At 41.3% G+C, this 27660-nt stretch overlaps 2 protein-coding genes across 3 annotated transcripts; one reads left to right on the top strand and one right to left on the bottom strand.

The window, feature by feature from the left end:
- The first annotated feature begins 504 nt into the window (after positions 1-504).
- LOC149307193 (endonuclease 8-like 1) lies at positions 505-9819 on the top strand. The gene is made up of 10 exons (XM_089538571.1): positions 505-556; positions 1997-2470; positions 3043-3162; positions 3511-3574; positions 4088-4187; positions 5353-5477; positions 6256-6283; positions 7009-7124; positions 7673-7916; positions 8952-9819. Exons 2-10 carry the CDS (start codon positions 1998-2000, stop codon positions 8996-8998), a joined length of 1317 nt encoding a protein of 438 aa, XP_089394697.1. The 5' UTR covers positions 505-556; position 1997; the 3' UTR covers positions 8999-9819.
- LOC149307192 (alpha-mannosidase 2C1-like) lies at positions 9798-27660 on the bottom strand. Of its 2 annotated transcripts, XM_089538569.1 has the most exons (26): positions 27456-27660; positions 26254-26379; positions 25853-25976; positions 25325-25395; positions 25057-25234; positions 23994-24183; positions 23740-23846; positions 22612-22722; positions 21979-22071; positions 21630-21746; positions 20801-20896; positions 19838-19983; positions 19237-19360; positions 18613-18734; positions 17749-17834; positions 16755-16925; positions 16411-16493; positions 15754-15848; positions 14755-14859; positions 13485-13641; positions 12723-12866; positions 12390-12499; positions 11746-11825; positions 11435-11580; positions 10850-10953; positions 9798-10542 (listed from the first exon to the last, which is right to left on the bottom strand). In XM_089538569.1, exons 1-26 carry the CDS (start codon positions 27572-27574, stop codon positions 10413-10415), a joined length of 3135 nt encoding a protein of 1044 aa, XP_089394695.1. In that variant the 5' UTR covers positions 27575-27660; the 3' UTR covers positions 9798-10412. The 2 variants fall into 2 exon arrangements, with proteins under 2 accessions (XP_089394695.1, XP_089394696.1); XM_089538570.1 differs by lacking the exons at positions 9798-10542; positions 11435-11580 and having other exon boundaries at positions 10887-10953.

Below are 27660 nucleotides of genomic sequence, written 5' to 3'. Positions count from 1 at the left end.
AAGTGCTGTCAAACTGGATTATTTCTACAGTGTAGATGCAACCCCAAGAACTGCAGAATCAATGCAGTTTGAACTGTCCTGACTCAATCCTACATAAATCCTGTGATTTGCAGTTTGGTGAGGCACCAGAACTGTTGGGCAAAGAACACTTTGTCAGACTATAAATCCCAAAGTTCCTTAGGATGGAGCCACAGCCTTTAAAAGTGGTGTCATCCTACAGAACTCCTGGGATTTGCAGTTTGGTGAGGCACCAGCTCTCTTGGGCAGAGAAGACTTTGCCAAACTGCAAATTCCAGGATTCTGTAAGATGGAGCCACAGCCCTTAAAAGTGGTGCCAAACTGCATTATTTCTACAGTGTAGATGCACAGATGCCAGTTGAATGAATCCCAGTCCCTGCTCTGTTCTAGGAAAACTACAACTCCCAGGATGCTCTGCGCTGCTTCTGGCCCAATGGGAGTGGAAGGGGGAGTTTCCCTTGTAAATCATCATTAGCTGCAGGGAAGGACGAATCTGGAGTGGACTCACTTTGCTCTTCAAGCCCAGGTTCAAGTCCAGGCAAGTAAGAAAAGTGCAACGTGTTTAGCTGCTCGTGTGAATGCACCTTCTTCTACACGTGTAGTGCAGAAAGTTGGGTGGCTGGAGGATTGCTGGGGTTGTGTAACTCCTGTTCCAGAGCTGATTGTTACAAAACAAGGAGCCTTGCTTCCAAAACCAGCACCTGGAGCTCAGGTGAGGTCTCAGTTTTATTTGTGCATTTGCTCCATTTCTCCTCCAACTGTTTCCAGACCTGAAAGAAACCAAGGAAATTGTTTTCATGTGTATCTTCTTTTTTAATATTTTTAATTGTATTCTGTTTGGAAACAATTGATCTGTTTCCATTTTGCAAGAGTTTAATTCTATTTCAAGGTTCACTTTTGTACCTCTTTCATTGTATTTTTTGGTAAGCTTTTAATTGTAAGAGTTTAAACTATATGCTGCTTTGGGTCTCAATTTTAGGAGGAAAGTGGAATGCAAACTAATACAATGAATGAGATCAATGGTCTCAATTGATACGGTCAGTTGACTAATCAATAAACTTGTTGTTATTGAATAAGAAAGAAAGCAGGATACAAATTAATACAATGAATAATAATAATTAATAAAAACAAACCTTTGAGCATATGCAAAGTGTCTTTTCCTGTAACACTCTTCTTCCAAAAAAAGCATATCCGCTAGTTCTCTCATTGTGATTTTGCATAAACTATTTTTGCTTCCAGATTAGTGTTTCATTTTTGCTCAAACATGAATATCCTTGCTATGTTTTTTTAAAATGTATGTATATACATGTGTGTGTGTGTGTGTATATATATATACATATATGTATATGTCTGTGCATACATATATATACACACACACAGGGGGATTATTTTCATTTCATGTTGCATCTGAGGATGCAGCAGTTTACAAACCCAAGTTTGCAAAAGCTTATGCTACAATTTCTTTGCTTAGTCTCAAAGGTGCTATAAGATCCCTTTGCAATATTTGTTGTGCCCAATTCTGGGCAAAAGGTGGAATATCCATCCAAGAAATAAATACGTAATACGAAATTTTATTTCTGCCATTGAATACTAGACTGAAGTCTACGAAAGCTCCTGCTGCCAACTTCTTTCTTTCAGTTGGTCTCAAAGGTGCTACAGGATCTCTCAACATTAAATACTATTGTTCTTCTTAAACCGCTTGAAAATATTCCAAAAATATATAAATGCCAAAAAGTGAACCATTGGACTATTCCATTGTATTTAATGGAACTTGAGCAACCACGTGTTTTGGTATCCACAGGGGATCCTGGAATCAAACCATAACAAGGGCCAGTGTATATATTTCCAGGGTACTTTTTTCAGGGGGGGAAACCCTATTTGTGCCGTCTGTTTTTTTAAAGACCCATGTGTCTACGTTCCTTGTGCCTTTACCTCTTCACAACTCTTTCTTCTTGTCTTGGTTTCTCAATATTTCTAGGATGCCGGAGGGTCCAGAGCTTTTTCTAGCTGGCCAGTATGTCAACAGAGTGTGCAGAGGGCTTGTTTTCTCAGGGAAGGTCGAAAAATCAGAGGTGAGCAAGAACCCAGAGGTGCCTTTTGAGAGCGACGGGTACCTGATCTCAGCCACATCCCGGGGCAAAGAGCTGAAGCTCACCCTTGTCCCCATCAAACATGAGGAGGACCTTTCTCCTTCCAAAAAGCAGATCTCAGCCACCCAAGGAGGTGACCAAAAACCCATGGACCTCGTCTTCCGTTTCGGCATGTCCGGCAGCTTCAAGATGGTCCCGGTTGCCGAAATGCCGAAACATGCCCACTTGCGCTTCTACACCAAAGAGAAGCCACTCCGAGTCCTTTGCTATGTTGACGTCCGACGGTTCGGCCGATGGGAGGTGGATGGCTCCTGGCAAGCGGACCGAGGACCTTGCGTGATGCTGGAGTATGAGAAGTTCAGGTGAGAAGAACCACTCCATAATTATTTACTCATTCATTTGTTAGTTGCTTTGACATCTTGCCTTTCTTCCCCTAAAGCTCAAAGCAACATAACGTGGTTCTCTTCCTACCAGGACTGGTAGGTTTAAACCAGATTAGTTTAAACCATAATGTAAACCAAATGACTTTTTTTTAAAATTGGGTTTTTTAGTTTATTTTTATTAAAGTCTGGCTATTATTACAGACAGTCCTCCATATTTGTGACTCCAACTTTTGCGGATTTTGATTATTTTGAATATGTTCTCTCTAGGTTTCTCTGTGTCCTCCACTGCAACTCTATGGGCAATGTCTGCAGAAGGAGGACCTAGCTATTCCTAGATAGACATTATTTTTTTTTACCTGAGAAATCACTTCTCTAGGCATTTGTAGGTCCTCCAGTGCAATTCTATGGACAACCTCTGGCAGATGTTGATCACAGAGTTGCACTGTAGGGCCTACAAATGCCTAGAGAAATGATGTCTCATGTTAAAAAAATAGTGTCTATCTAGGAATAGTATCTAGGAATTTCTCCTAACCAGCCCTGGTCTGTTTCAGGGAGAATGTGCTGAGGAATCTCTCGGATAAAGCTTTTAACAAACCCATCTGTGAGGCTCTGCTAAATCAGAAGTATTTCAGCGGCATCGGCAACTACCTCCGGGCAGAAATCCTCTACCGGTAAATAAGCTTTTTGGCACAGGTTTAAGTGACGGAGGTGAGAAAAACCTGGGTTGCTTTGGGGACTTTTGCTGTCCAGTACCAAAGGTTCTGGAAGTCTCACCGCTTACGGCGATTTTGATAGAGATGTTACCGGAGTTGCACCACCTCTCATCCTGAACTACCTCACAAGGTTGTTGTGAAGATTAAAATGCAGTTCAAGGAACCTTATGTGCTACTTTGAGTTCCTCAGAGGAAAGGCAGGACATAAATGGAAAAGAAACAAACCTATCTGAGCACGTAAATGTCACCCTTCCAATGATTTGGCCACCATTTCCCCAGCACTACTTTACTTATGGTCTCTTCTAGGTTAAAAATCCCTCCTTTTGAGAAGGCGCGGACCATTCTGGAGAAGCTGCAGCATCGGGAAGAGGTGAGAAAAGACGTAAGATGACTGTTGAACAGAACAGACCCAGCCAGGAAATATTTTAGAACTACAACTCCCAGGATGCTCCATGCCCTTGCTGGCTGGGAAGTCTACAAGTTGTAGTTTTCAAAAAGAACGTCTCCACGTTCTGGGTTAGACCAAAAGCTCCATGTAGTGAGTCCACCTCAGAAAACAATTTTGAATGGGGAGAGTGAATTTTCTCTTGCATTGCTCTTTTGACAATCTTTCAACCTTTCACTCTGAATTCATCCACTGTCCCTTATTATTATTATGTGTGCTGGCTAGGACTGATGGGAGTTGCAGTAGAGGAACAGGTGGAGGTCTACCTTTTCTCCAGTACTGGGTGTGTGATCTTTCTTTACTTTTCTTTTCTTTAAAGCGTCACCAAGATGAGTGAGAGTGGAGGTTTAGATCTCTGTTACCTTTCTTGCCTGTTTGTAAAGGACACCTTCCTCCCTACCTTCACCTGAGATGTACATGTTGGTCTCCATCTTGCAGACCTCCGGCCTGACGCTGAGCAAGAAGGTCAAACTGAAACGAGAGAACCCTGACTTGTTAGAGCTCTGCCACATGGTCCCTATGGAGGTCATTAATCTGGGTAAGAATCAGGGGACCTTTTCTCATGACACAGTTACAGGGCTCTTATTCCCCTTTAACTGCAATGGTTCGATCATAAGGAATCCCTGGAGTTTCTAGTGTGGGCACCTTCAAGTCGCCTGTTGACTTACGGTGTTACCCCATCAATTGCATAGGATTATTTTAGGAATAGTCAGAGCCCAGGTGGTTTTGCCAGTTCCTTCCTGTGAAATACAACCTATAGCACATTGATGGGCTTCCAACCAAGTACTGACCAGGGCTGACCCTGCTTAGCTTCCAAGATCAGACTGAATCCGGTGCCTTTAGGCAGGTATTTGCAGTTTAGGAAGGGACATTTAGCATTCCTTCATTGAATCAACCTGGCATGGTGCTAGCTTTCCATAGTGGTGGGATTGCAGGCTCGTGTGAAGCAAGAGGCTACGCTGCGGGTAGGTTTTCCCACATCAGACAAGCTTTTATTGAGGAGCCAGCATAAATGTCCCAAAGAACTACTAGGCAGCATCTGTTGTGGGGGGTGACATTGACAGATGATCTTTCAGAGACAATGGCAGTGGCAACATAGCTAACACTGGTTAGTGCTGCATAGAAGGAGGCACTGATGGACCTCTTCTGAATCTCTTTTACTATGAAAACCCTATGAAAATCCACCCTCCCACACTGTATGATACCTTATGCTGTTTTTAAAATCAGTTCCAGGCTGCATCTGCACTGCAGAAATAATGCAGTTTGACACTGCTTTAACTGCCATGGCTCAGTGCTATGGAATTCTAGGATTAGTCATTTTTGGAGATATTTACTGGTGCCACCACAAACTGCAAATCCCAGGATTCCACAGCATTGAGCCATGGCGGCTAAAGTGGCCTCAAACTGCATTATTTCTGCAGTGCAGAAGTAGCCTCAGGTGTTATAGATAAGGACATTTTTCACAGTTTGGAAATGAACGCACTCAACATGATCTAAGTTTTCAGTCCCTATCATTATGGAGAAAATCCTACAAGGGTATGGCAGATTGTTCAAATTATTGTTCAAAGAGCAATTTGCTGACTAGCAAGTAAGTACTGCTGAACTATGGGATACGCTTCCAGGTAAACATGCATCAGATGGCACAGGATAGGTAGCTGGGGTAAATTTCTCCTTTTCACTTTGGCATCTTGCTTTCTCGTCAGGTGGAAAAGGTTACGAACCAGGTAGATCTGAGGATTACACAGCCTTTGAAGGGTGGCTTCAGTGCTATTACGTTCCAGGCATGAAGTCGCTTCGTGATTCTAACGGCAGAACCATCTGGTTCCAGGTAAGAACTGATGTGGAAAATAGCCAATTTTTGCAATAATGTGTTGCTGTGATACACAGGGCCCCACTCTTTCTTCAAAGCCATACAGTAAGGAGTGGGATGCTATTTTTGACAGCAATCCCAATTCTAATTTGATTTTGAGGTGCTGCGTTCCAGTTGGGGGTATTGCTAAAGCCATGGGGTTGGAGGCAGATGTCATTGGCCAAGATGTTCATTGGTGCTAACAGAGCATACAGCTCAACAACTGATGGAACTGTAGAGTTTTGTCATATGTCTTCCCCCTGAGAGGAGCAAACAGACTGAATGAACATTGGGTTATATGTTTTTTGTTATTCTGTGCCTTAAAGATATTTCTAGCTTATGGATGACCTATCAGTGGGTTTCACAGCTAAGCGAGGAATTGAACCGTGGTCTCTAGAGTCATAGTCCAGCACTCAAACCACTATGCCACACTATATGTTTACTTTTGAGTTAATATTGTTCTTGGTAGTGCCGGCGTGGCATAGTGGTTTGAGATGCATAGGATACTTCCCCACACAGTACGGTAAGATGTGTAACCCATACTTGGGCAAGCTTTTGTCACCTACAAGATTGTAGCCACTCATTACAATTTGGATCTTTGCCTACCTAAGAGTAAGCAGCCCTTTCTATGGTTGTGTGACAGGACCTGTGCCATGCTGTTGGCGTGATAGGCTTCCAGCACCAAAATATAACATGTATATGGCATTCTTTTTCTTTTATCCTGATCACTTTCCCAATTGCTTTCTTTCCCACATAGGGGGATCCTGGACCAATGGCCCCAAAAGGTGAGCATTAGGTTTCCTTCCATCCCAGTACTTTGCTTGTCTATGAGTGTTTTTTCTGAATTGTAACTCATCAGTTTTGCTATAAAATAAATAAATCCCTGGTCTCTGATTTTTCTAAATTGTCTTTTGTTCCAAATTCTACTCAACAGATCTTGGAATTTTATTTAGTATTTAATTATAAATCGGGATGGGCAAGGTGCAGCTTTGGGATCATATAGAGACCTCTCCTGGGCTTCATTTCCACTCCAGAATTAATGTAGTTTGACACCACTTTTATTGTCATAACTCAGTGTTATGGAAATCTGGGATTTGTAGTTTTGTGAGATATTTAGCTTTCTCTGTCAGAGAGCTCTTTTACCACAACAAACTGACAATGCTAGGATTCCATAGCAATGAGCCACAGCTGGTAAAATGGTCTCAAGCTGCATTATTTCTTCAGTGCTGATGCCGTCCTAGAAGCCTCCAGGATTGGCAATTCACTTCTCAAACAGTATGTACCCCACCATCGTGTGACATTAAAAAATACCAATTTTCTCAAACTGTTAAGTGGATTTGCAGCCATTTCTGCTTCCCCTGCAACCATTCGTAGTCATTTGCAGCAGTTTATGCTGCTCTCCAAAAATTCCCAGAGGCTGTCTTGAAGTCTGTCCACACCGACTGGAAACAGAATGGTGCTATTTTGAGCTGCCAGTGACAAAATGGGGGATGATCTTTTTTCACCCCAGGCAATAAGTCACGCAAGAAACAGTCGCAGGTGAAAACAGATCCCGGCGCATCAAAGGAGAAATCACGCAAGAAACGGCTGACAGTTAAAACCGATGCCGATACATCAAGTCCAAAGGTAAGGGAGTGTCTTTTAAAATCCAGTATGTATAGGAATTTGGGAAGTAGTTTGTATAACTTATGCAGACCACAAAAAGCTGAGGCTCCAGCATTATGATGATGTTAGTTGCTGTTCTTACAGTTTATTTTATGTCTAGTTGTGCCATTATCTTTTTCTTTCCCTTTTCTTGATAAGGCTCTCCAGCTACGTCTTTGTGTATTGCCTGAGTACTCATAAGGTTGTGGGATAATCTCAGGAATAATTTAATTAACCAATAAATCACATGTACTTATTCAGAAGAAGTACCAGGTGCTGTAGACTATGTATCAGAGGAAGGAATTAGAAAAAATACCTCTGAAGAAAACCCTGTGAAAGTCATGAGGTTTGCCATAAGTCGACAGACAATGTAAAGGTGCACACACACACAACCTACATCTCCATTTGCTATAACTTTATTTGGCCCTTAATGTTTTATTCTCTTTTCTGCACCTTTATACCTAATAAATTGGACAGGTGTGTGTTTTTTTCCCTTGGCTTTAATAAATGCCGGTGTCATATCTGCCTAGGTCAGGAAGCCAGTGGCAAGGAAAAAGTCCAGGACCACCACTCCTCCAAAAGCTGTGGAGGAGGCAAGGAAACCCAGAAAGAAGCCAGGGACCAAAACAGTTAAAAAAGTAGAGGACGCTGCAATGGCAAATGGAACCAAAACCCCAAACACCAGGTCCAAGAGAAAGAGCGCTGCCCTCCAGGAATCTCCAGCGACAGATTCTGAATCCCAGAAACGTCGAGCCTCTTCTCAGAAAAACAGAGGTGAGAGATGTGACCTGGCTTGAAAAGAGTTGAGGCAGGGTGCATCTACACTGTAGAAATAATACAGTTTGACACCACTTTAACTGCCCAAGTTTCATGCTACAGAATCCTGGGATTTTTAGTTTTGTGAGACAACATCACTCTTTGACAGAGAAAGCTAAGAAACTTGTAAAACAAATCCCCATATATAGGAATGGAGTCTTGTTTTCATGGTATTATTGCGAATAATTTATAGAAATGCATACTGCTATAAAAATATTGAGTGATAATGATTTTAATGCGAAAAGTGAAACCCAATAATAGGAGGGGAAGAAAAACAAAAAGAGGACTGTTTTTGGAGGATGAAGAAAATAAGTCATAAAACAACTCCCAGGATTTGCTAGGATACTTAAAGTGGTATCAGACTGCATTATCTCTACAGAGTAGATGCACTTGCAGTCTTATGAGCCTGTGGGGCAACTAAGACTTAGCTAGGGATGGAAATAATATTTTTGGTGTTGTCATTGTTGTCTCCTGACAAGAAACCTCATTGGAAAGGACAGTGTAATAGCAAGACATCTGCAATTTGCTGCTAGTATTCATCCATCCCAAAATGTTACTGGGAATTATTTGGCATAGCAACACATTTTTCCTGCAAAAACCCACAGAAAAAATGTTTCCTGTGCAAAAATGTTGTTTGTGCAGGAAAAACACATGCATTTCTATGTTGGATGATTCCAGATATACAAATATGGGAAGAATAGTGTGGAAAAATAATTGTTTTCTACCACAGTGGGAGAAAACCTGAAGCGGAGTTGCTCAGGCAGCATGTTCCTCTGTGCTTTCTCTTTACAAGCTGTGTCCTACATTGTGCCTTTCAGTTGCACAACGGCACCTAGTCATTAACATGTATTGTGTAGCATTGCTGTTCTAGCATGGGGGTTGCACAGTGCTCACACAGCCGCATGTGGATATTTACACTATGCTGAAGGGATGTTGGGTTGAAGCCAATAGGTGAAGATCTATAGAGAACCTCACTATTTTCTCCCCTTTTAGGTAAGGCTGCTGCTACTACACGAGCCAGGCGGGGGAAAGCTCAATAACCAGATTCAGAACATCATCTTTGTATATTTTGCCTTGGCCTTTCTGTCGTGGATACAGAGATGGATAAATGCCCCGACTTCGCTTAACATAGCTTTCTGCAATGGGTGGCGCTTGAGAAAAGTCTGGAGGTACTAGGAGGACAAGAGGGTGATTCGTTCTTTGCTTGGTCTCTTCTGGCTTTTGAAATCCTGTGCAGAGAGCCTTAAGATTAACTGCCAAAGCACTTTTTGCAGACTGTTTTCTGAAATACTGCTGCGGATGCAGGTCACCATCTCAACAGAGTGGACATTGCGGGTGAAAGATTAGTGGGAGATCTTTTTGCTGTGAAGCTTAGAGCTCATATTAAGAGACAGTTGTGCTGATCTCCCAGGTCAAGGAGCAGCATAGATCAATAGCAGTCTGCACCAGCTTGCTTTTCCTAGAATTAATTGCACCAGTGTGTAATATGCAAGAAAACCCAAATTTGATGGCATTACATATGACCATTTCCTTCTCCCAAACAAAAAAAACTGAACTCTTTTTGCTACATTTTTATATGAAATAGGGGATAGCGCAATGGCTTTCTTACTGTTATCTGAAGAGCAGCTGGGTCAAACTCGACAGGACATTATTTGTATTTAAAGTGCTGAACTGTCAAAAAACTGCAAATATGATCAGCTGGTGTGGTACCCAGATCTCAACAAACATGGAAGGGGAATGTAATCCTTTGTTTCCCGCTATGATCCTGCAGGAAACCCTCTCTAAAATTGCTATTTGGATTGGGAAGAAATTCCCTTTTTCCATGTGTGCTCACCCCAACAAAAAAGCAGTATCAGAAAAGGGAGGCCCCTGAGGTCTGCACCTGGGGAACGAAAGGTTATAGATGCCTGTTTGTTGTTTATATGGCAGAACCACCCAGATCATTCAAATCGAAGTTTTAACTGCCAAATGGACATCTTTCAAAATGAGTGAGATGTGATCCACTGTTTATGGTGATGCATTTTAATGGTTGATTAAATGTATCTACAGCAATAGCATCTTACCTCTGACACACATTTTTAAAATGCTATCAATAAAATCTGTTTTTCAAAAGTTCTGATCCTGCTGTAAGGTCATGTACATTTTTTGTAGAGAGAAATAGAATAGATGATAATAGAGTAGAAATACTGTACAGTTTGACAGATTTCTCGCAGTGAAGAGGAAAATAGTAAAATTGTTCATTCTGGCCCACAAGAACCAAATTTAGGAAGGTTTGCATCCTTGCTCTGTTTTCCATCTGGCTTCTAGGTAGACCTGAGTTTTCTAATAAAAAACAGCACACAGAGTACAAACCTAAAGCCTACTCTTCCACCTCTTATCTCATGATTAGCAGAAAAATGAACCCATGGAAATGGTGAATCAGTACTCCAAGCAGCAGTTTATGCTGCCACCAATTCAGTTACTGCTTTGCTGTTTCAAGACCAGCATCACAGATTGTACTTGGAATGGTGTAAAGGAAAGCTTTAGACCATGCTCCCCCAGTGCCAAACAATGGCTAGGATCAGGCCGTTCAAGGAGGTCACACCTAAGAAAAGAAAAGGGGATGCAATGAGAAAGTTGGATAATAATAATAATACGTTTTATTTATAGACCACTATTCCACAATGATCATAGCGGTGTACAGTGAAAATTGGATCCTCTACAACAATCCCCACTGGTCTCGCATTTTCTCACATCCCTCCAATGGTTGACATAAAACGGTGGGAATTTTCCAGCCCTCCAAATGCTGTTGGATTGCAGCTCCCAGCAACCCTAACCAGCATAGCCAATGATGAGGAACACTGTGAGCTGAAGTCCAGCAACATCTGAAGAGCCACATGAGGTACACTTACATGATTGCCTCTTGGACTGGAAGACATGTTTGGAGCCAAGTGATGACTGTACTGCCGTGAGCTTCATAGAGCCTGATGATCAGTGCATTTGGTCTGTCCTCAGCCTGGAGGAAGACAGACAAGTTGTTCCTATTCAGCGCATAGAGGAGATACAGCTAACCATACAGGAATCTACAATTATGGGTAAGAGTTTAAAGGAAACTCCCTTAAGAACAACATGCAACCTTTCAGTGCTGTTAGACTGCAATTCCCTGTAGCAGTAGGCAGTACAGCCAATGGTGAGGAATAATGGGAGCTGTAGTCCAACAAATTAGGAGCTCTACATACTCCCTCTCACTGCCATAAAACAGCAGAATTGCATTAGATAACCACAGACGTGGGCATATAACAGAGATACTTTTCGGTGGCTGCTCCTAAGCTCTGGAGCTCCCTTGTTTGTTTTGGAGGTGGTGGCTTTGAGGCTGCAAAATGGGGCCACTTGCACTTCCCCCACCTCTGTGCTCTCAGAGCCATATGGCAGAGCACTGCTGCATTATATCAATGTTCCAAACAGTCTTATGCCATGCTCATCTTTGAGAATCTTACCTGCTTTACTGTCTCCAGAACAACAGCTGGAGACTGTACAGAGAAGGCACTCCAAGATTGACACTGCCCTGAGACACTTGGCATGGTGTGGAGAGGGAAGTTCAGATTATATGCCTGGTGGACCACCTGGGCTTCCTGGAAGGAACCTGTCCAAAGAAATAGCTGAATAGTGGTTGCAGGCAAGAGTTTACAATGCAAGCACTATTGCAAGCAATGTAGATCTGTGGTAAGGAGGGCACTGTCTCTTCTCCACCACACTTGGAGAGGGCTGGTTAGTCATTTGCAAAGACTAAGGCTTTTGACTTGCTTACCTGCATGAGGCATCAATGCATAGGTAAACTGGTGCTGCCCAATATCTGCAGTGGCATCAGGAGACTTTGGTGCTCTTAACCTTTGTGGAGAGTGAAGAGAACAATATATTAGATGAGAAGCAGGGCTGTTCTTCCAGCCCTGGCCTCCTTCAACCATCACCACTGGTAGCCATTGCAAAAGGCTGCAACAGAGGGAGGTGACATGGGAAGCTGGGCCATTCCATCAGTTGCGCTGAACTGCTACTTGCTTTTAACTCTTCATTTTCTTCATTTAACTCTTCATCCCTACATTTTCTGCCATTTTTAGATTAGTAAGACCAAAGGCGGGGACTATATTTTATTGATAATATGCAAGCCATGCAAGCCATTTTTTTGGATTAGGAGTTGAATAAAATATTTTTAAAGTAAGCAAATAATACACCACACTTTTGTTATTTGGAATACCTGTATCAAAAATGTGGTTCACAGAACTGCTTCTCCTATGCTACATATAATTGCAGTATGCCATACCTTATGCACAGGCTTGCATTTGTGAGTTCTCTTCTTTAGTGCAAGGAAAAGGGATCCAGTTCTAGAGAACTGAAGACCCTGAACCATCCTTCCAGAAATAACTTGTTGCTTCTGGATCAACCAACAGAACTCACAAGGAAAGGCTCATCACGTCGCCATGAACTGAGCAGCCATATTTGCAGTTGTTCAACAGTGCCACTCCGAAGCCATGTTCAGACAGGTCCATCCACTTATGGCTCCACACCTGCAGGAGGAAGTAACCAAATAAAATCTGTATTTAAATACACCTGGAGAGCTGCTCCTCATTTCAACATGAGTTGACCAACCAGAAGGTATGATTCCTAGAGAACCGGAGAAGTTTATCTTAGGTTTAGCAGACAGTCTAAAGTAAAATGATAAAGTGGGCATTCAGCAACACCTCATTTCTACTGTGAATCTTGGAAGAAGGCTGCAAACAGATTCCGTACCTCAAAGCGAGCCCAGTCCCAAGATGTGTTCCAATGTGTTGGTCTCTGGAGATGGCCAAATTGGATCTCATATGTAGCATTTGAGCTGCGAACCCTGACTGGGAATTCCACCTTGAGGAATTTGTGAGCTTCATTCCAGGCAACCTATAAACAGCAAAGTATAAACATAATATAGGAAGAAGAGGGAAATCAGAGAAGGTGCCATTGCATTCTCCTTCATCACTGCATGGTGAAATGAACATTTTGGAACCTTCTAAAAACCAGAATTATTATTTTTTCTTTCACCAGCTTCCATTTTTTTCTGGATGTTGATGGCAAGTCTATGCTTTATTAATGTTTTGGGATGAACTCTCTCCTCTCTCTGTTTTCCTGCTCATACATGCTTAGCAAAGGATTCTAGAGACAACTGGCCCACACAGCTATGGTAGGATTGGCTAGAGTATTCTTTCCCAGGTCAAGCTTAACTGTATTATTTTCTGCTGAAATGCTTTGCAACCCAACATCAGATGTCTGTATTTCTCCAGTCCTCTTTCACCATCCTCCCAGTGCCAATGGCACTAAAAAAATCTGCCAGCTAGTCAGAGGGTGAGGAAGAAAAGGGGGACTGGGTGGGCATACAAAGACTTTGTAAAAAGGAGCAGCTTTGACAGAAGCTTTATTAACTGAGGTATGCCTGTACATATACATACACACTTGTGGATGTCAAAGGTACATGATCCCTTAGAAGAAGCCTTTCAGTGTTAAGGTCTCCAAATATCAAACCTGAGTCTGAAAGCGGACGCAAGGGGATGCTGCATCCAGGATGATTTCCTGGGTAAGGATGCTCTTCTGGTTGATCTGCAAAGAGAACTTCACACTGCCACGCAACCTCCCCGACAGGATAATTTCCATTGGTTTAAGGAGTTGTGTGATAGGCTTCCTGAAAGAGCATAAGAACGAAGAAGCTGTCTTATAGAGTCATACCACTGCTCTGTTACCTTGGTATTGCCAACTCTAACTGGCAACACTGATGCACCAAGGGTTCAGCCAGGAATCTTCTTCGGACTTCCTTGCAGATGCTGGAGATTGAACCTGGCCCTTCCTGCACACTATGCAAGTGGTAAACCCACTTAACTATTTCCCCAAGCTATGTAAAGCAAAACAGCTAGATCAGTTTTCTAAGCTGGAAGGGAAACAGAGTGAGAAGAGTTGATGTTAACGAGAGTCAGAACAGTGCAATGATTTTAAGCTCGAGACCAGCGTCCGAATCCCCACTCAGCCATGGAAACCCATTGGGTGGCTCTGGCCTGGTCACATACACTCAGCCTCAAAGGAAGGCAAGGGCAAACGTCTTCTGAACAAATCTGGCCAAGATTTATTTAGCTTATATTATCTATTACAATGATTCTGGCAAAGAGCAAGGTTTTGTTTGTTCATTTGTTTTACCATCACCTGTTATCTAACCCTGCCATCTGGAACACCAATTGGGACACCTATTTGCTCTTCTACTGCAGTAATAATTAAATCAAAGTGTAGGAAATTTACTTTTGGGAGTTAAAATCTGAATGATCAATAGCCATGCTGGCCAGCAAAAAAAAAAAAAAAAAAAAAAAAAAGGGGGGGGGTGTCCATTAAATAATCTGTTACAGCTATCTGTTGTTTTCAGTCTGAGAAGTCATCAATTTTATGGGATATCCTTGAACATTTTTTTTTTAATTTTTAGAGTGAATTATCTTTACTGTATGTTCCTATGATCCGTCTCATCACAAGAGACTCTGCTCTGTCCTGCCTGGTTGTCTTTCTTCTCTTCTCAAATTTACCCAGTTGCTGAAACCAAATTCTACCATCAGTAAAAATGGCATGATCATAATAGTCTGATTGGCTTTTTCTGTAACTGAATTCCTAGTGGAAGGAGACTGAATGAGTCTAAAAACTTCCACAAACATAGGCTCACAGGTAGCAATCCTTTGTTTCCCAGAATCCCACAAGAGGGAAAGATGAGCAGCTACAGCAGCAAATTCTAAGCTGTATCAAGAAGATGACAGCTATTTACCTAGTCTCCAAATGGTAATCCATCACGTCCCAGGCATCCCAGTACAAAGGAACATCATCAAATATCACAAACTGGTTAGCACAGTGACCTTCAGTGATGGACTCTCTGGAACAAACCACACAGAACAATCACTTGAACACTTTTCTTCTACATGGTGCAATTTGAATAAATAAGTGAAAATTGTCCAGAAGCAGATTTCATAGGAATGTAGAAAGCAGACTTATATAGAGTCAGATATCTGGTCCATCAAGTCCAGTCCTAATAGTTCTCTGGGTTTTCAAGAAGGATTTTTGCCTAGCCCTATCTGGACTTATTAGGGAATTATTTAGTGGTCTCCTAAATGAGTAGTAATGAGGCCTGACTCTACTCAGCCGAACCACTGCAAGGGAAGAAAAAGGCAGGGGAAGTGACTTCCCTTTTTTAAGGAAGACAGAGAAGATGATGAAGGTGCAACGGATGAATATGTTACAGTCAGGAGAAGGACAAGCAATAGTAAAGAGACTCAAACCAAGAATGTTGAGAATCAAAAGAAAACTCTGTTCTGAGCACAGACAGGAAAGGAATTGCATAAAATAAGATGGCTACACTTTAGGGAGCCAAACAGCTTTTACTCAGACTATGCCACTTTCCTGCCTGTCTCTGGACCCACATTATAGAGATTCCTCCTCCCACCAACCCAGAGACTAGATGTATTCAGTGTAGCATAGTGGATCGTGCTAATGTCTTGGTTAATATTAGGATGGACATTCTGAATATAAGCGCCACTTGACAGTGAAAGAGCGTGTCTCAGGAGGTGTTGGACTGATCTCTTCTGCAGGTGTTTAGGAAGAGGCCAGATAGCCATCAGTGAGAGAGGCGACTATAGCTTCATTCTGCACTAAAAAGAGTTATGATTTAGAATCATAGAGACCACAACGGCTATCCAGCCCAACCCGCTGTATTAAGTGGAATTTCATTTTTACTGCAGAATAGTCATGCAATACTTGATTTTAACAGTACCTCTCAGAATCTATTAAATACAGTGAAGTCACACGCCCCACAGTATCCAGGTGAACTCGGACTATACCATTTTCCATGATCACCGAACCATCTGCCTATGAAAAATTTAGAAATTGGAAATTTAAAAGCAAAGAAAGTTCTTCATAACTCTTACATTTGAAAAAACAACAACTGCATTTTAGGCATTAAAGGCTTAAGGAATTTCTCTGTGGACTGAAGGTTTAACTTGAACTTCATCTTGGGGCCTTAGTGTACAAGAGGGAATTTATGAAACATCTAACCCTTTTGTCTGCATTTGAATCTCTCTCTGGCTTTTCTTAGCAAACAAAGATTCAGGAAGGACTCATCCCATGTTTTCTACAAGCGCGTTGATGACTAAAAAGGCCGATCCAAGATAAACAACTCTCTGCATTTCAATATTTTAAAGATAAACATGCATGGGCCATTTCAAGGAGGACATTGTGGACCCAGAATATGTGGAGAAAAGGCAACCAGAATGATCCAGGGGTTGGTGCTACTCCTCTGTAAGAAAAGGTTACAACATCTGGGCTAGATGGGCCTTTCATTTGATCCAGCAGGGCTTCTCACTGGAGACTGAGCTTCACAGCTTTCCTTTTCATGGTCAAGTTATTCAACAAAAGCTGCAGAACAGCTCACCTCTTTTGTCACTGTCACTGGATACGGAGGAGATAATGAATCCTGAATGGCACAGTAACCCATGCTAGGAACTGTCACCAGAGCTGCAATTAAGAGATATTAAAAAAGAGGTAAAATATTTTTCAAAAAAATGAACTAACTTTTATTTAAATACAGATATATTTGCTAAGAGGAGGTAGACACTTCAGGGACCCTCCTCGGGAGTTTTTGTGTCTTTTCCCAGTTTCTATCCAAGGATGTACAAAAGCCTGGGAAACTATGATGGACCAAAGGAAGCTGCCTGCTTCCACATAGAGATCCAGGTATGTAAACCAAAAAGTTTAAATCTGGAGCAACATGGGCACCTAAAGTTTCCAATCCTCCTGCTCCAGCTTTGGCAATGACTTCAGTTCGTTCCCATGGCAATGTGTTGACCACAAGGATGCTTTCTCTGGCCTTTTCATGGCTTTCCAACAGGTCTCCAAACAGAGACTGCATTGTATCTTTCAGGAGCTCAGCACCAGAACTCTGAATCTCTAGGAGAAAGGAGAAAGTATTTAAAGTCTTGTTCATCCAGAATGAACATAAATTACAAAAAGGAAGGGTGTGTCTTCAGGGTGTCATCATTTCAGAAATTAACATATCAGCAAGCAAGGAGAGATAAGAGATGGGGCATCCTATTTAAGGTTGTCACTAGGGATGAATTCATCAGTAATTTCATTTTTGAAGGTAAGAATAAAGTAATGGTATCAATTTTCTTCCAACTCCAAAGAAGAAACTTTATGTGCAAGAAACAGTATTTTCTGATTAGAAAATATTTCTGCGCAGACACATTACTTTTTGCATAGAGAATGTTGTTTCCTGAACAGAAAATGCTGTTATTGGGGACTTATGCTACAAAAAATCTGCACTTTTAATACTTGGAAAGTAGCTTTTTCTTTATGGGAAACAACATTTTCTGTAGAGAAGATATTTCTGTCCACAGATATTCAGGCTTTAGTCTTTACAACACACACATATACATAAAAGGACTGCCTTTGGACATCATAATAACTAATTATTCATCATGATGTCTAAATACACTTTTTGCATATTTCCTGTATATTTCCTGATATTTACTCTTATTACTGATCATTGCATTCAGTACGAACCTAGTCTTTAAACTCAGCTTCTGCAACCCTTTATCTAAAAAATAAACAATATTCTAGTCATCATGGTTCTGAATAAAGGATTAAGGCTATTGACTTCCAGTATTTTGTATCAAATGTCGACAAAGCATGCTTCCCAAGAGCCATGTGATGCTGATCTCCCCACTATTCCAGACCTGCTGCCCCTTGCTATGCATTTCCCTCTTCCTACCTGCATAGTATCTCATGGCATCCTCGACTACAAGTTGGATACAACTGCCTGGCAAGACATCATGGAACTGGTTAAGGAGCAGCAATCTGCAACCAGAAGGTAAAAGATAAAAAACAGAGAAGTCTCTGAGACCAAAGAAAGAGAGGAACTCATCCGCCTGCATTTAAAACTGATGCAGTATTATAGAAGCCACTACCATGCCATTGCCCCTAGACTGATTTACTGACTTTCTTAATTTACATAGCCACTCATAAGGCAAGTTTTCTGTGCAGTTTGCAAAAACAATATGGGTTGAGTCTCCCTTATCCAAAATGCTTGAATACTGGAATATTTGCATATACAAAATGATAGCTTGGAGATGTGGCCCAAGTCTAAACATGAAATTTATGTATGTTTCATACAGACCTTATACACATAACCTGAACATAATTTTATACATAATATTTTTAATAATATTGTGTATGAAACAAAGTTTGTATACACTGAATCATCAGAAAGCAAATATGTCACTATCTCAGCCACCCCTGTGGACAATTTTGGATTTTGGAGTGTTTCAGATTTTGGCATTTCAGATAAGGGATACTAAACCTGTAGTAGTATAGGCAATAAAATTCTAGGAGAAGAGTGTGGTTAGGAGACTATGGACCAAGAAGACAGTGTGTCATTATGGGTTATCCTTGGCTATCTAAACTATTTGCACTCGTGATTCATGTACTATGTTTAGACTCAAGTCCCACTACCAAGATATCTCATTATATATATGCAAATATTCCAAACTACAAAAAAAAAAAAAAAATCCAAAATACTTCTGGTCCCAAGTATTTTGGATAAGGGAGACTTCAAAGTTGAGATTCAAAGTTGTACCTCCAGAGATGTTGAAGCTTTGCAGAAGGGTACTGGAAAGAATTTTTCCTTGAAAGAGCAATGCTACTCAGAACCTCGATATCATGGAGTAGAACTTCGCACTCCCGATTCCCCTTTTTGATCTGATTCCAGATAAAATAAAATCAGATAAAATTCACAGTAATTTATTAACAAAATGAGAAGACCAGACATTTAAAAATAATAACACTAAGGAAAGATTATGACTTTTAGAAAGACTTCCAGTGCAGTACCATGTTCATCTAGGTACACTTACTCAGAAGTAAATCACACTATATTGAAATGGTAAATAAGGCAATGAACCATAATAGTCAACTATGATTAACCCTATTTAAAATTAGCAAAAATTTACTGGGTGCTTCACAGGGAAAACGTGGTAAGACAGTCACACTTCTTGTTTTCTGTGAGAGCCAGAAACCCACAGCCAAAGAGGGCAGATAAGGAGGAAAATTCATAGTCATAATACACCAGAAGCATCCTGGAGTATGCTGGTGCCTGAAGACCTGCCCCCAGACATCTTGGCTTGAAGGCAGAGAATGACCCATACTGGGAAGAATTAACCATGCTCTATAATCTTTCCTGGTACTTTTTCTTTTATATGCTAACCTGCCCATGAGTGGTATATGTGCCATTATGGAGCTCCAGAAACAATTCTCCAACCCAAGTACACAGCTGAACCTTTTCCTTCTCCAGAGCAGAGAAAAGCTGGTCCGGTGTTGACATCTGGACCCTGCAAGTCATAAAGACATTGTTCCAGAATGATAGAAAGTGCCACCATCTCCACAACTAGAGACACAGTGTAAATCTTTAAACATTTTGTCCTCAAATAAAAAAAGAACTAAAACAGTATTCTCTCTGCTGTAAGAAAAAAGAATTTTCCTTCACAATGTTCTTCTGATATTCAAAAGTCCAAACACAAAAATATTATGTGGAGAAAAGCATGTATTTTCTTGTGCAAAAAACTGTTTTCTGGACAGAAACCAGGTTTCCTGTATACAAAACCAGGACAAAAATAGCACAAAATGCTTGTGTTCAGGAAAATGGGTTTCCTGCAGAGAAAACAATTTCTTACCCAGTAAATCCATGGAAAAACAAAGATTTGAACCCTGATTGGAAAATAATCTTTGCAATTATTTTTTCTGATTTTTCAGTTAGTCTGGACCTAAGATGTTTTTAAAAGAGTAGATCCCATAAGGGTGAGGCTGACCTGGGCAAGCCATCCATGTCCTTCATTCTTTTTAGCCTGTCCAGCATTTTCTGTGTTGGGCCACCACCTCCATCTCCAAAACCAAAGAGAGCAGCACTGTGGTTCACACGACCCTTATCTCTATTATTCTTCACAGTCTTCAACATCTAGGAAAGATGCAATACAAAAGCGACACAGGCACATTTGCACAGCTGCACATTTCAAAGTCAACATTCTGTCACTCCAGTGCAGTGAGGACCTGCCTCTCCTACACCACTGCAATTCCATCTGCACAAATTCCACTACACTTTTTAAAAAGCCAAATGAAAGCAAAACATGTTTTATTCCTTTCCTACACATTGCATTAATTTATGCACAAGATTCATAGCTCTTCATACTGTCCAATAACTTCTTTAAGGATCTGCTTTAACTAACATAATACTGTAATCCAGTGGCTCATATACCAATGAAAATCCCAACTCAGGGTCTATCCAAGCAGACTAAAAACCCAGAAAGTCCCTGGTTTTATTCCTGTATTTTTCTATTTAAGGGGGGAGCGATATTACATTTTCCCCATCCTAAAGTGTTCCCAGGAAACTCCCAGCATTCACAAGGAGTAACACCTAACAGAATAAGAGCCAATGTGTCTCTTTTTCCTCCCATTTTTTCAGACTTCACTGTATCATCTTTTGAACTGCATGAATGTTCTTCTCAATTGTAATGGTGAGTCAAGAAATCAGTAAATCCCATTAATTCAGTTGTTTTAGCTCAGTTTGGACTAACAATAAGATGAAGACCTGTAACTCCTATCTACATTTTGCAGACAATGTATAGTTTTATACATCTATACAGTTTTGGTGTGTCTCCTTTTATTTATCTGACTGTATGTAGAAGCTTTACTGCATTCTACAGCCCACCATGAAAGTACTCTGACTCACTTTGGGGATAGAAGCAATGAGATCATGGATATTCAGCTTCACCTACCTCCTCTACACAACCAGACAGCCCATAGGAATCTGCAGGCGGGAAGTGAGCCAATATCTGGGAGCCATCAATTCCTTCCCAGAGAAAGGTATTGTGCTGTAAGAAAAAGACTGTCACAAGAAATGAATGACAAACTTAACCCTATGAATATTTTTGTTGTCCCAACAAGTTATTGTGGTCTGTTCTGGCTGGGGGCTACTAGGAGCTGGGAATCCAAAAAAATTAAAATCCAAGACCTCTATCACAAGCCAAGAGGACTGTATGTTTATAAACTGAAGTGGACAAAACCAAAAATAAACAGAAGCACAGTGGGATGGAACCTTTCTCCAGGTCAACCCTGCAGTTCCAAGTTTTGGGCTTCTAACACTCACCTTGCCTTTTTAACCCTTAAAAACCCCTTCCTGGATCTGGTACTTAGGTTTCAAGTTGACTACTATTCTGGACAGGTTGTTGGTTTCAGTGTGGTAATGCAAAAAAGGCCTATCTTGTTAAATTAAAACATCCAGACAGAGATGTCAAAAATAAAAACTGTAAAGATTTATTGTATGAAAATAAAATAAACATCTAGCCTTACACTGGTCCCATACATAGTACACTGTAATGCCTCATTTTCAAACCAAGTAATACTTCCTAAACTCTTTCCACAACCCATCTCCCCAAAACCAACCCAGATCTTCTCCAATCTTCTCTTCCTAACTGACCTATCTAACACTTTTATAGGCAGGCCTGATTTTTATAGGGCCCCCAATGGCCCCCTGAGTAGCCCATGAGCTGTGATCAGCTGGCTCTATCCCTGCCTCCCCAGCTTCTTGCTTCATACACAACTCACGGGGAAAGTGTTCACAAGGTTCCAGCTAAGCTTCTGAGTCAGGAAACGTGATATCCCACATCCACGCATCACTTGCGGCAGTTGGGCTGAGTAGCCAAATGTATCTGGTAGCCAGAACTAAGTGCAAAAAGAAGAAGAAGAAGAAAAAGGTATTCTGGAAGTTGTAGTCCAAAAAAGTAACTTTAACAAGCTCCAGGTGGGGTGATATAGCATCACTCTGAAGGAGCATTCCAGGGGTGTGTGTGTGTGTGTGTGTTTAAATGCTATTCCCCAGAACTGGAAAGAAGACCACCAGGGCACTATATTTTAGAGCACTAGGAAGGGAAGTGACACATAACCAGTCATGTACCTCTAAGCACATCTTGCCAAACTCTTGCTGGAAGAATCTCTGTCCCTGCAGAAACTGGCGAACCATGGATTCCCCATTTGGAAGGTTCCCATCCTGAAGAAAATTCACAAACATGCATAATCTTATGGAGAAAGCATAAATCTGTCATTGAACCATTCTCAACTGTCCCCTACTGCACCTTTACTTGAGTCATTAATGTCCCACTGACATCTACAACCAAAATATTCCCCCTGTAGATTAGAATTAATGTTCCCTGATCTTGTTTCTACAGATGCCAGGGAAGATCAAGTTTTATTTACATTCAGCTGGTAGCTCCCAGCTGAGGAAGGCAATGAATCCAGATTTAAGTCTGAACTTTAAAAAAGCTAGACAAGATTCTGGTGGTATTTTAGGGATAAAAATTAGCATCTTCGACAGGTCCATTAAAATCTGTCCTGAAACCCAGACTCACTACCCTGATGACTTGAGAACCTTTGGCTGTCATTGGTGTCTGTACAGATCAAAATACAATGAAATCCCTTTCAACAAACAGAAATTGCAACTCAGTACAAATACCTGATTGCTTTTGAACCAGACAGAGGCTTGTTTCTGCTCTCTCTGGTCTCAGGAAGCTGTGAGGTGTTGCATCCTTACCATTTCCACCCAGGTGCCTCCAACAGGTATGAAACGTCCTTGTTTTGCAAAATTTTGAATTGCAGTGTATAATCCAGGATACCAGTTTTTCACCCATTCAAACTGTTGAGCCTGTGGAAAAAGTGGTAGATGGAAGCCACAAACATATATAATCAAGAACCATTATGCTTTATCCATGCTTGTGGCTTGAAAATCACTGTTAGCATCCAAGTTTTGGATGAACAGTGAGCTAACTTGAATTAAAATTCATTAGGAAACTGCAGTCTATTACCACAAGTTTGAATCAAGACATTTATTTCTTATCACACTACATGCATTAATTAAGTTACATCCATAGTGTCAGGATGTTTGACATATGGAAAACTATTTTATGAAAGTCCAGTTGCTACAGTCAGTACCATCTGAATTTAATTTTCTTCTGACCTCACTAGTCTACAACCTCAGTCCCATTCATGTGCCCTGTATCTATACACCTGAAATTCAGGATAATGGTTCATGCAACTAATAGAGAGGATGATGGTTCAGTGGTCTCATGCTATAATAATCTCAAAAGTTTTGTTCTTTTTTTGTGACTAGGGTCTTGACTTCATAATAACAATATAGTTTATAAATGCAATTTATAAACTGCAGACCAATTCTCTACAACTTTGTGTGCACTGGCATCTTTTCTGTCCTCCAGACCATAAAGTTATAGTGCTAGCAAGGTTGTTTTTTTAAAATACTTTATGGAATTAAAATATAGAGAGACAGTTATGCCTCCTTTTTTATATAAGAAATTATGCACCTAAACATGTCAAGTAAGAATTTTCCCACATTTATGCAATAAATTCACATTAATTACTAAGGTTACAATATTTAACTGATTAAAAGCTTTTTAAATCTATGCCTTGGGTAAGCAATCTAAGGCAATGCCCCCCCCCCACCTTCTATCTGGACATTTTAATAGAACATGCCAGGGATTGAACCTAGGACTGGTTGCATGTGTAAAGAATCTACTGTTCCATGACTGAGCTATAGTCCTGCTTTATATTTCAAAACATCAATAATAAACTCATGAATGTCATAGGTAACATCTAAAAACATATTTGCAAATACACAAAACACAGAGGTGCACATAAATATTCATACCTGTGAGCACACAAAGGTGAACTCTGGGTTTTTCTCCATTAGCTGAACGACAGTCACCCAGCTGCGTGCACATTTACGAATTGTCTCCTCATAAGGCCATAGCCAGGCTAAAATGAGAATCACAGGCAGAAATTCGCTGTGTTTTTGCTGTCTGCAGCAAAAGCCTAGTCTGCACCCTGAAATACTTTAAGATGTCCCAAATTACTCTTCCTGTAGTGCTCTGCTGAAGTGTATGCCCTGAGCACTCCTCTTACCAGAATCAATGTGGCAGTGGCCCATTGCATGAATGGTATGCTGGCTCTCTCCATTCTTCTGACTGAAGACAGAGCAGGCAAGTTCATGAACTGCATGAAAAGTCGATGGGTTGGTAACATCGCACAGGTTAACCATCCTATTGGCTGCATAAAGGACTTGGAAACTCCGCTGGTTTTCTTCTCCAAGAAGCTGTTTAAAAAGAAAAGAAAAATGTAATCTCCCTTATCCAAAATGCTCAAGACCAGAAGCATTTTGGATCCCCCCCCCAGATTTTGGAATATTTGCATATATATAATGAGATATCTTAGAGATGGGACTCAAGTCTACACATAAAATTCATTTATGTTTGTATACCGCTTATACAAATAGCATGAAGGTAATTTTATACACAGTATTTTTAATACGTTTGTGCATGAAACAAAGTTTGTGTTGACCCATCAAAGAGCAAAGGTGTCACTATCTCAGCCACCTCACATGGAAAATTTTGAACTTTGGAGTATTTTGGATTTCCAGATAAGGGATACTCAATCTATACTGAGAAAAACACTGAGATCTGCTGTCTCATCCCCACAAATATGTTTTTTTAATGTTTTCCTGCCAAACCAGAAGTGTATCTGGTTTTGAAAAGCTTGGAAAAGCTTTACATTGAAGTACAGCCAATCACTTTTCTCTGGCAAACAATTATGGTGCCAGGAGGCTTCCAAGAGCATGATTTGGAAGCAAAAATATGGGTTTGCCAGCAGTGACTGGACGGGATTATTTAGGGACAGCAAAAACATATAGGGGTCCCATACAGAACATGGACAACGTATTACCCAGCTGTGATCTAATTCATTAAATCTAATCCATCAAAACAAGAGCTGACAACTTGTCATGCTCCATATACAGTCTTTCTGCAATTCCAACCATGCTTGCTTCACCATTAGCTATGCTTGTTAGGGTTGATGGGAGCTTGAGTCCAACAACATATGGAGGGCACCAGATGCCCTGCCCTGCATTAGAGAACAGGGGAGGAAATCAGTGCTCTTGCTGATAAAATGACATGTGAAATGCACAATCTACCTTGGCCATGTCGAGAAGAATCTCAAAGTCCACCAGAAGTTCATGGACATCCCTGTTGTAAACCACCAGCTCTGCTTTGTGCAAGGAGAATTTCTTGTTTGGATCAGGAGGTGCGATCATGCTATCCTTTCCAGCTCCAAAGAGACCATTGCAGGCAACCTCCACGTACAGGGTCAGGCTACAGTGATGATCACAGTTAGCAGTAAGTTAAACAAAGATAGAGCAAAAGAAGTTCTCTCTGAAAAGCTAGGAGGGCTTCCTTGCTCACCTGTGAGATTCTGTCTCCTTTAGACTGTCTGTCACTATGTAGCTGGTCTTCTCACCTTCTGTAGTCAAACCCTGTCAATGGCAAAACAAAGAATTTAAGAGAGAAAGAGAATCAGGGATACAGTCACCTATGAAATTAAATCCACTGATTAGTAATCTGCCCTTTTCTCCTTCTCCAAACTATTCATTTTTCAGTGAAGTAATTTAAAAAACAAGCAACCCATCCCTCATCCCATACACCCTGGGAGCAGCCACCAAGAAAGTTGCCCCTTATGACTCCACCAAATCTGCTGTTGAGGGTGGCAGGGCCAAGAAAAGAGCCTTCCCTACAGCTATTAAAGCCAGGGCAGGCTCATATGGGAGAATACAGTCAGTTAGTTAAATGTTCTGTTTTCACCTTAGAAAAAAAAAGTCAGTGATTACATTTTTTAAAAACTCAAGAGATTCCTTAAAAGAGTGGAATGGCTTAATGACAATCACAAGAACCATCTGCACACCAGCCCCACATGATTTCATGGCAGTCACTTACCTGAACAGGTTGGCCATCCCTCCAAACCATTCCTTCTCCTTCGCTTTCCCAAAGAAGGTGGACTTCCTTTCCTGTCCATTCTCTGGGGACGCTGAGCTCTACTTTAAACCAGCAGGTGTGCCACCTTAGGAAAATAATAACATTTTCTTTAAAGACAAATATTATATAGAATTGGACAACAATTTCACTTGAGGCTGCAAGAAATGCATTAGAGTTTGCCCATCACATTAGTCACAAAGGGCATTAAGAGTACATTATGAAGAAGAAAAAGGAAAGGTACTATATACAGCTGCTTTACATAACGCATACTTTGCATTTTTAAATGTATACTATTATTGCTTCAGTTTGAGTCAGCTAAAATATCCTGAGTCCTGGCTATTCTTCTATAAACAAATACTTACGTGAGTCCAAAAGCATCCCCCACTTTTATAGGTCTGAATTCTTGCTTGACAGCTTCCTCATATGGAATTCGTTTCGAAGTTTCAAAGCAAGAAAGCGCTGTCAATGAGCAGGTATCGCCAAACAACCTGAAGTTAAAAATACATAACTGTGTATTTTATCTATGCATACTCATGGAAGATAAAAATGCATATCCAAGTCATCACCTTTTTTAAAGCAGTGAATGAAGTGACAAAATGTATGGGGCCATGAAAAGGGTTTGGTGTCTTATACCCTAAGGCAACCCTATACCTGGGGTTCCTTAGCAAGATTTGTTCAGAGAGGGTTTTCCATTGCCTTCCTCTGAGGCTGACTTGCCCAAGATCGCCCAGTGGGTTTTCATGGCTGAGCAGGGATTTGAACCCTGGTCTCCAGAGTCATGGCCCAACACTCAAACCACTACATCATGTTGGCTCTCTACAGAGGCCTAACCCTATCCCTCAAAGCAGCTCAGCACCTTGGATAGCTCTCCTGGAAACCACCAGCCTCCCAGCATACATAGAGCATACATGAAGCCAGCATGATGTACTGCTTTGGGTGTTGGACTAGGACTCTGAGCAACTGGGATTTGAATCCCACTCAGCCATGGAAACCCACTGTGAGACCCTGGGTAGGTCGCACGATCTCAGTCCCAGAAAACCCTGAGATAGGTCTGCCTTAGGATAGTCATAGCTGGAAATGACTTGAAGGCAGACAACAACAAAGAGCACACACACACACACGCTCATATTTCCATATTTGCAGTTTTAATATTTGTGGATTTTATTATTCATGGATTTGATTAATAGCCTCTCTCTAGGAATATCTAGGTCCTCCAGTACAACTCTATGGTCAACTTTAACTAAAAATTGCACTGGAAGACCTACAGATTCCTAGAGAGAACACTCCACCAGGCATTTGTAGTTCTTCCAATGCAACTCTATGGTCAATGTCTGGCAAATGTTGACCATAGAGTTGCACTGGAGGACCTAGAGCTTCCTAGAGAGGTGTCCTGTCAGGTAAAAGCACAGGATTTATTGCTATTTGCGTTCTTTCCCCCATTCACGGGGGTCCTGTGCCTCTAACGCAGTGAATGGGGAGGGACTGTACAGCGAGTGAAATCAGGTTCGGTGACCTATTTACAAGGAGGGGGAAGGTATTAGCAGTCGGACCGCCGGAAGCCCACCTTCCCCGGAGGTTGCAGTCGAGGAAATACGTCCCGGAGACAAACTTTTCGACCCGTTCGAGTGTAGTGCGACGGTGCTTCATTATCGGCGCCTTTGAATCCGCCTCGGACCCGGCCATGGTTGCTGAGGGCCAAAGGTTTTTCCTTTGGGTGCAGCGCACAAATCGGTCCGGTGCTCAACGCGGACAGACACAATGGTTCCGCC

The sequence above is a fragment of the Sceloporus occidentalis genome, unplaced genomic scaffold, assembly GCF_023333645.1.
Source record: "Sceloporus occidentalis isolate IW3139 unplaced genomic scaffold, rSceOcc1.0.p SCAF_9, whole genome shotgun sequence".
Classification (NCBI taxonomy): domain Eukaryota; kingdom Metazoa; phylum Chordata; class Lepidosauria; order Squamata; family Phrynosomatidae; genus Sceloporus; species Sceloporus occidentalis.
The sequence above is the reverse complement of the archived record's forward strand: the minus strand, read 5'-3'. Positions and strand labels throughout refer to the sequence as shown.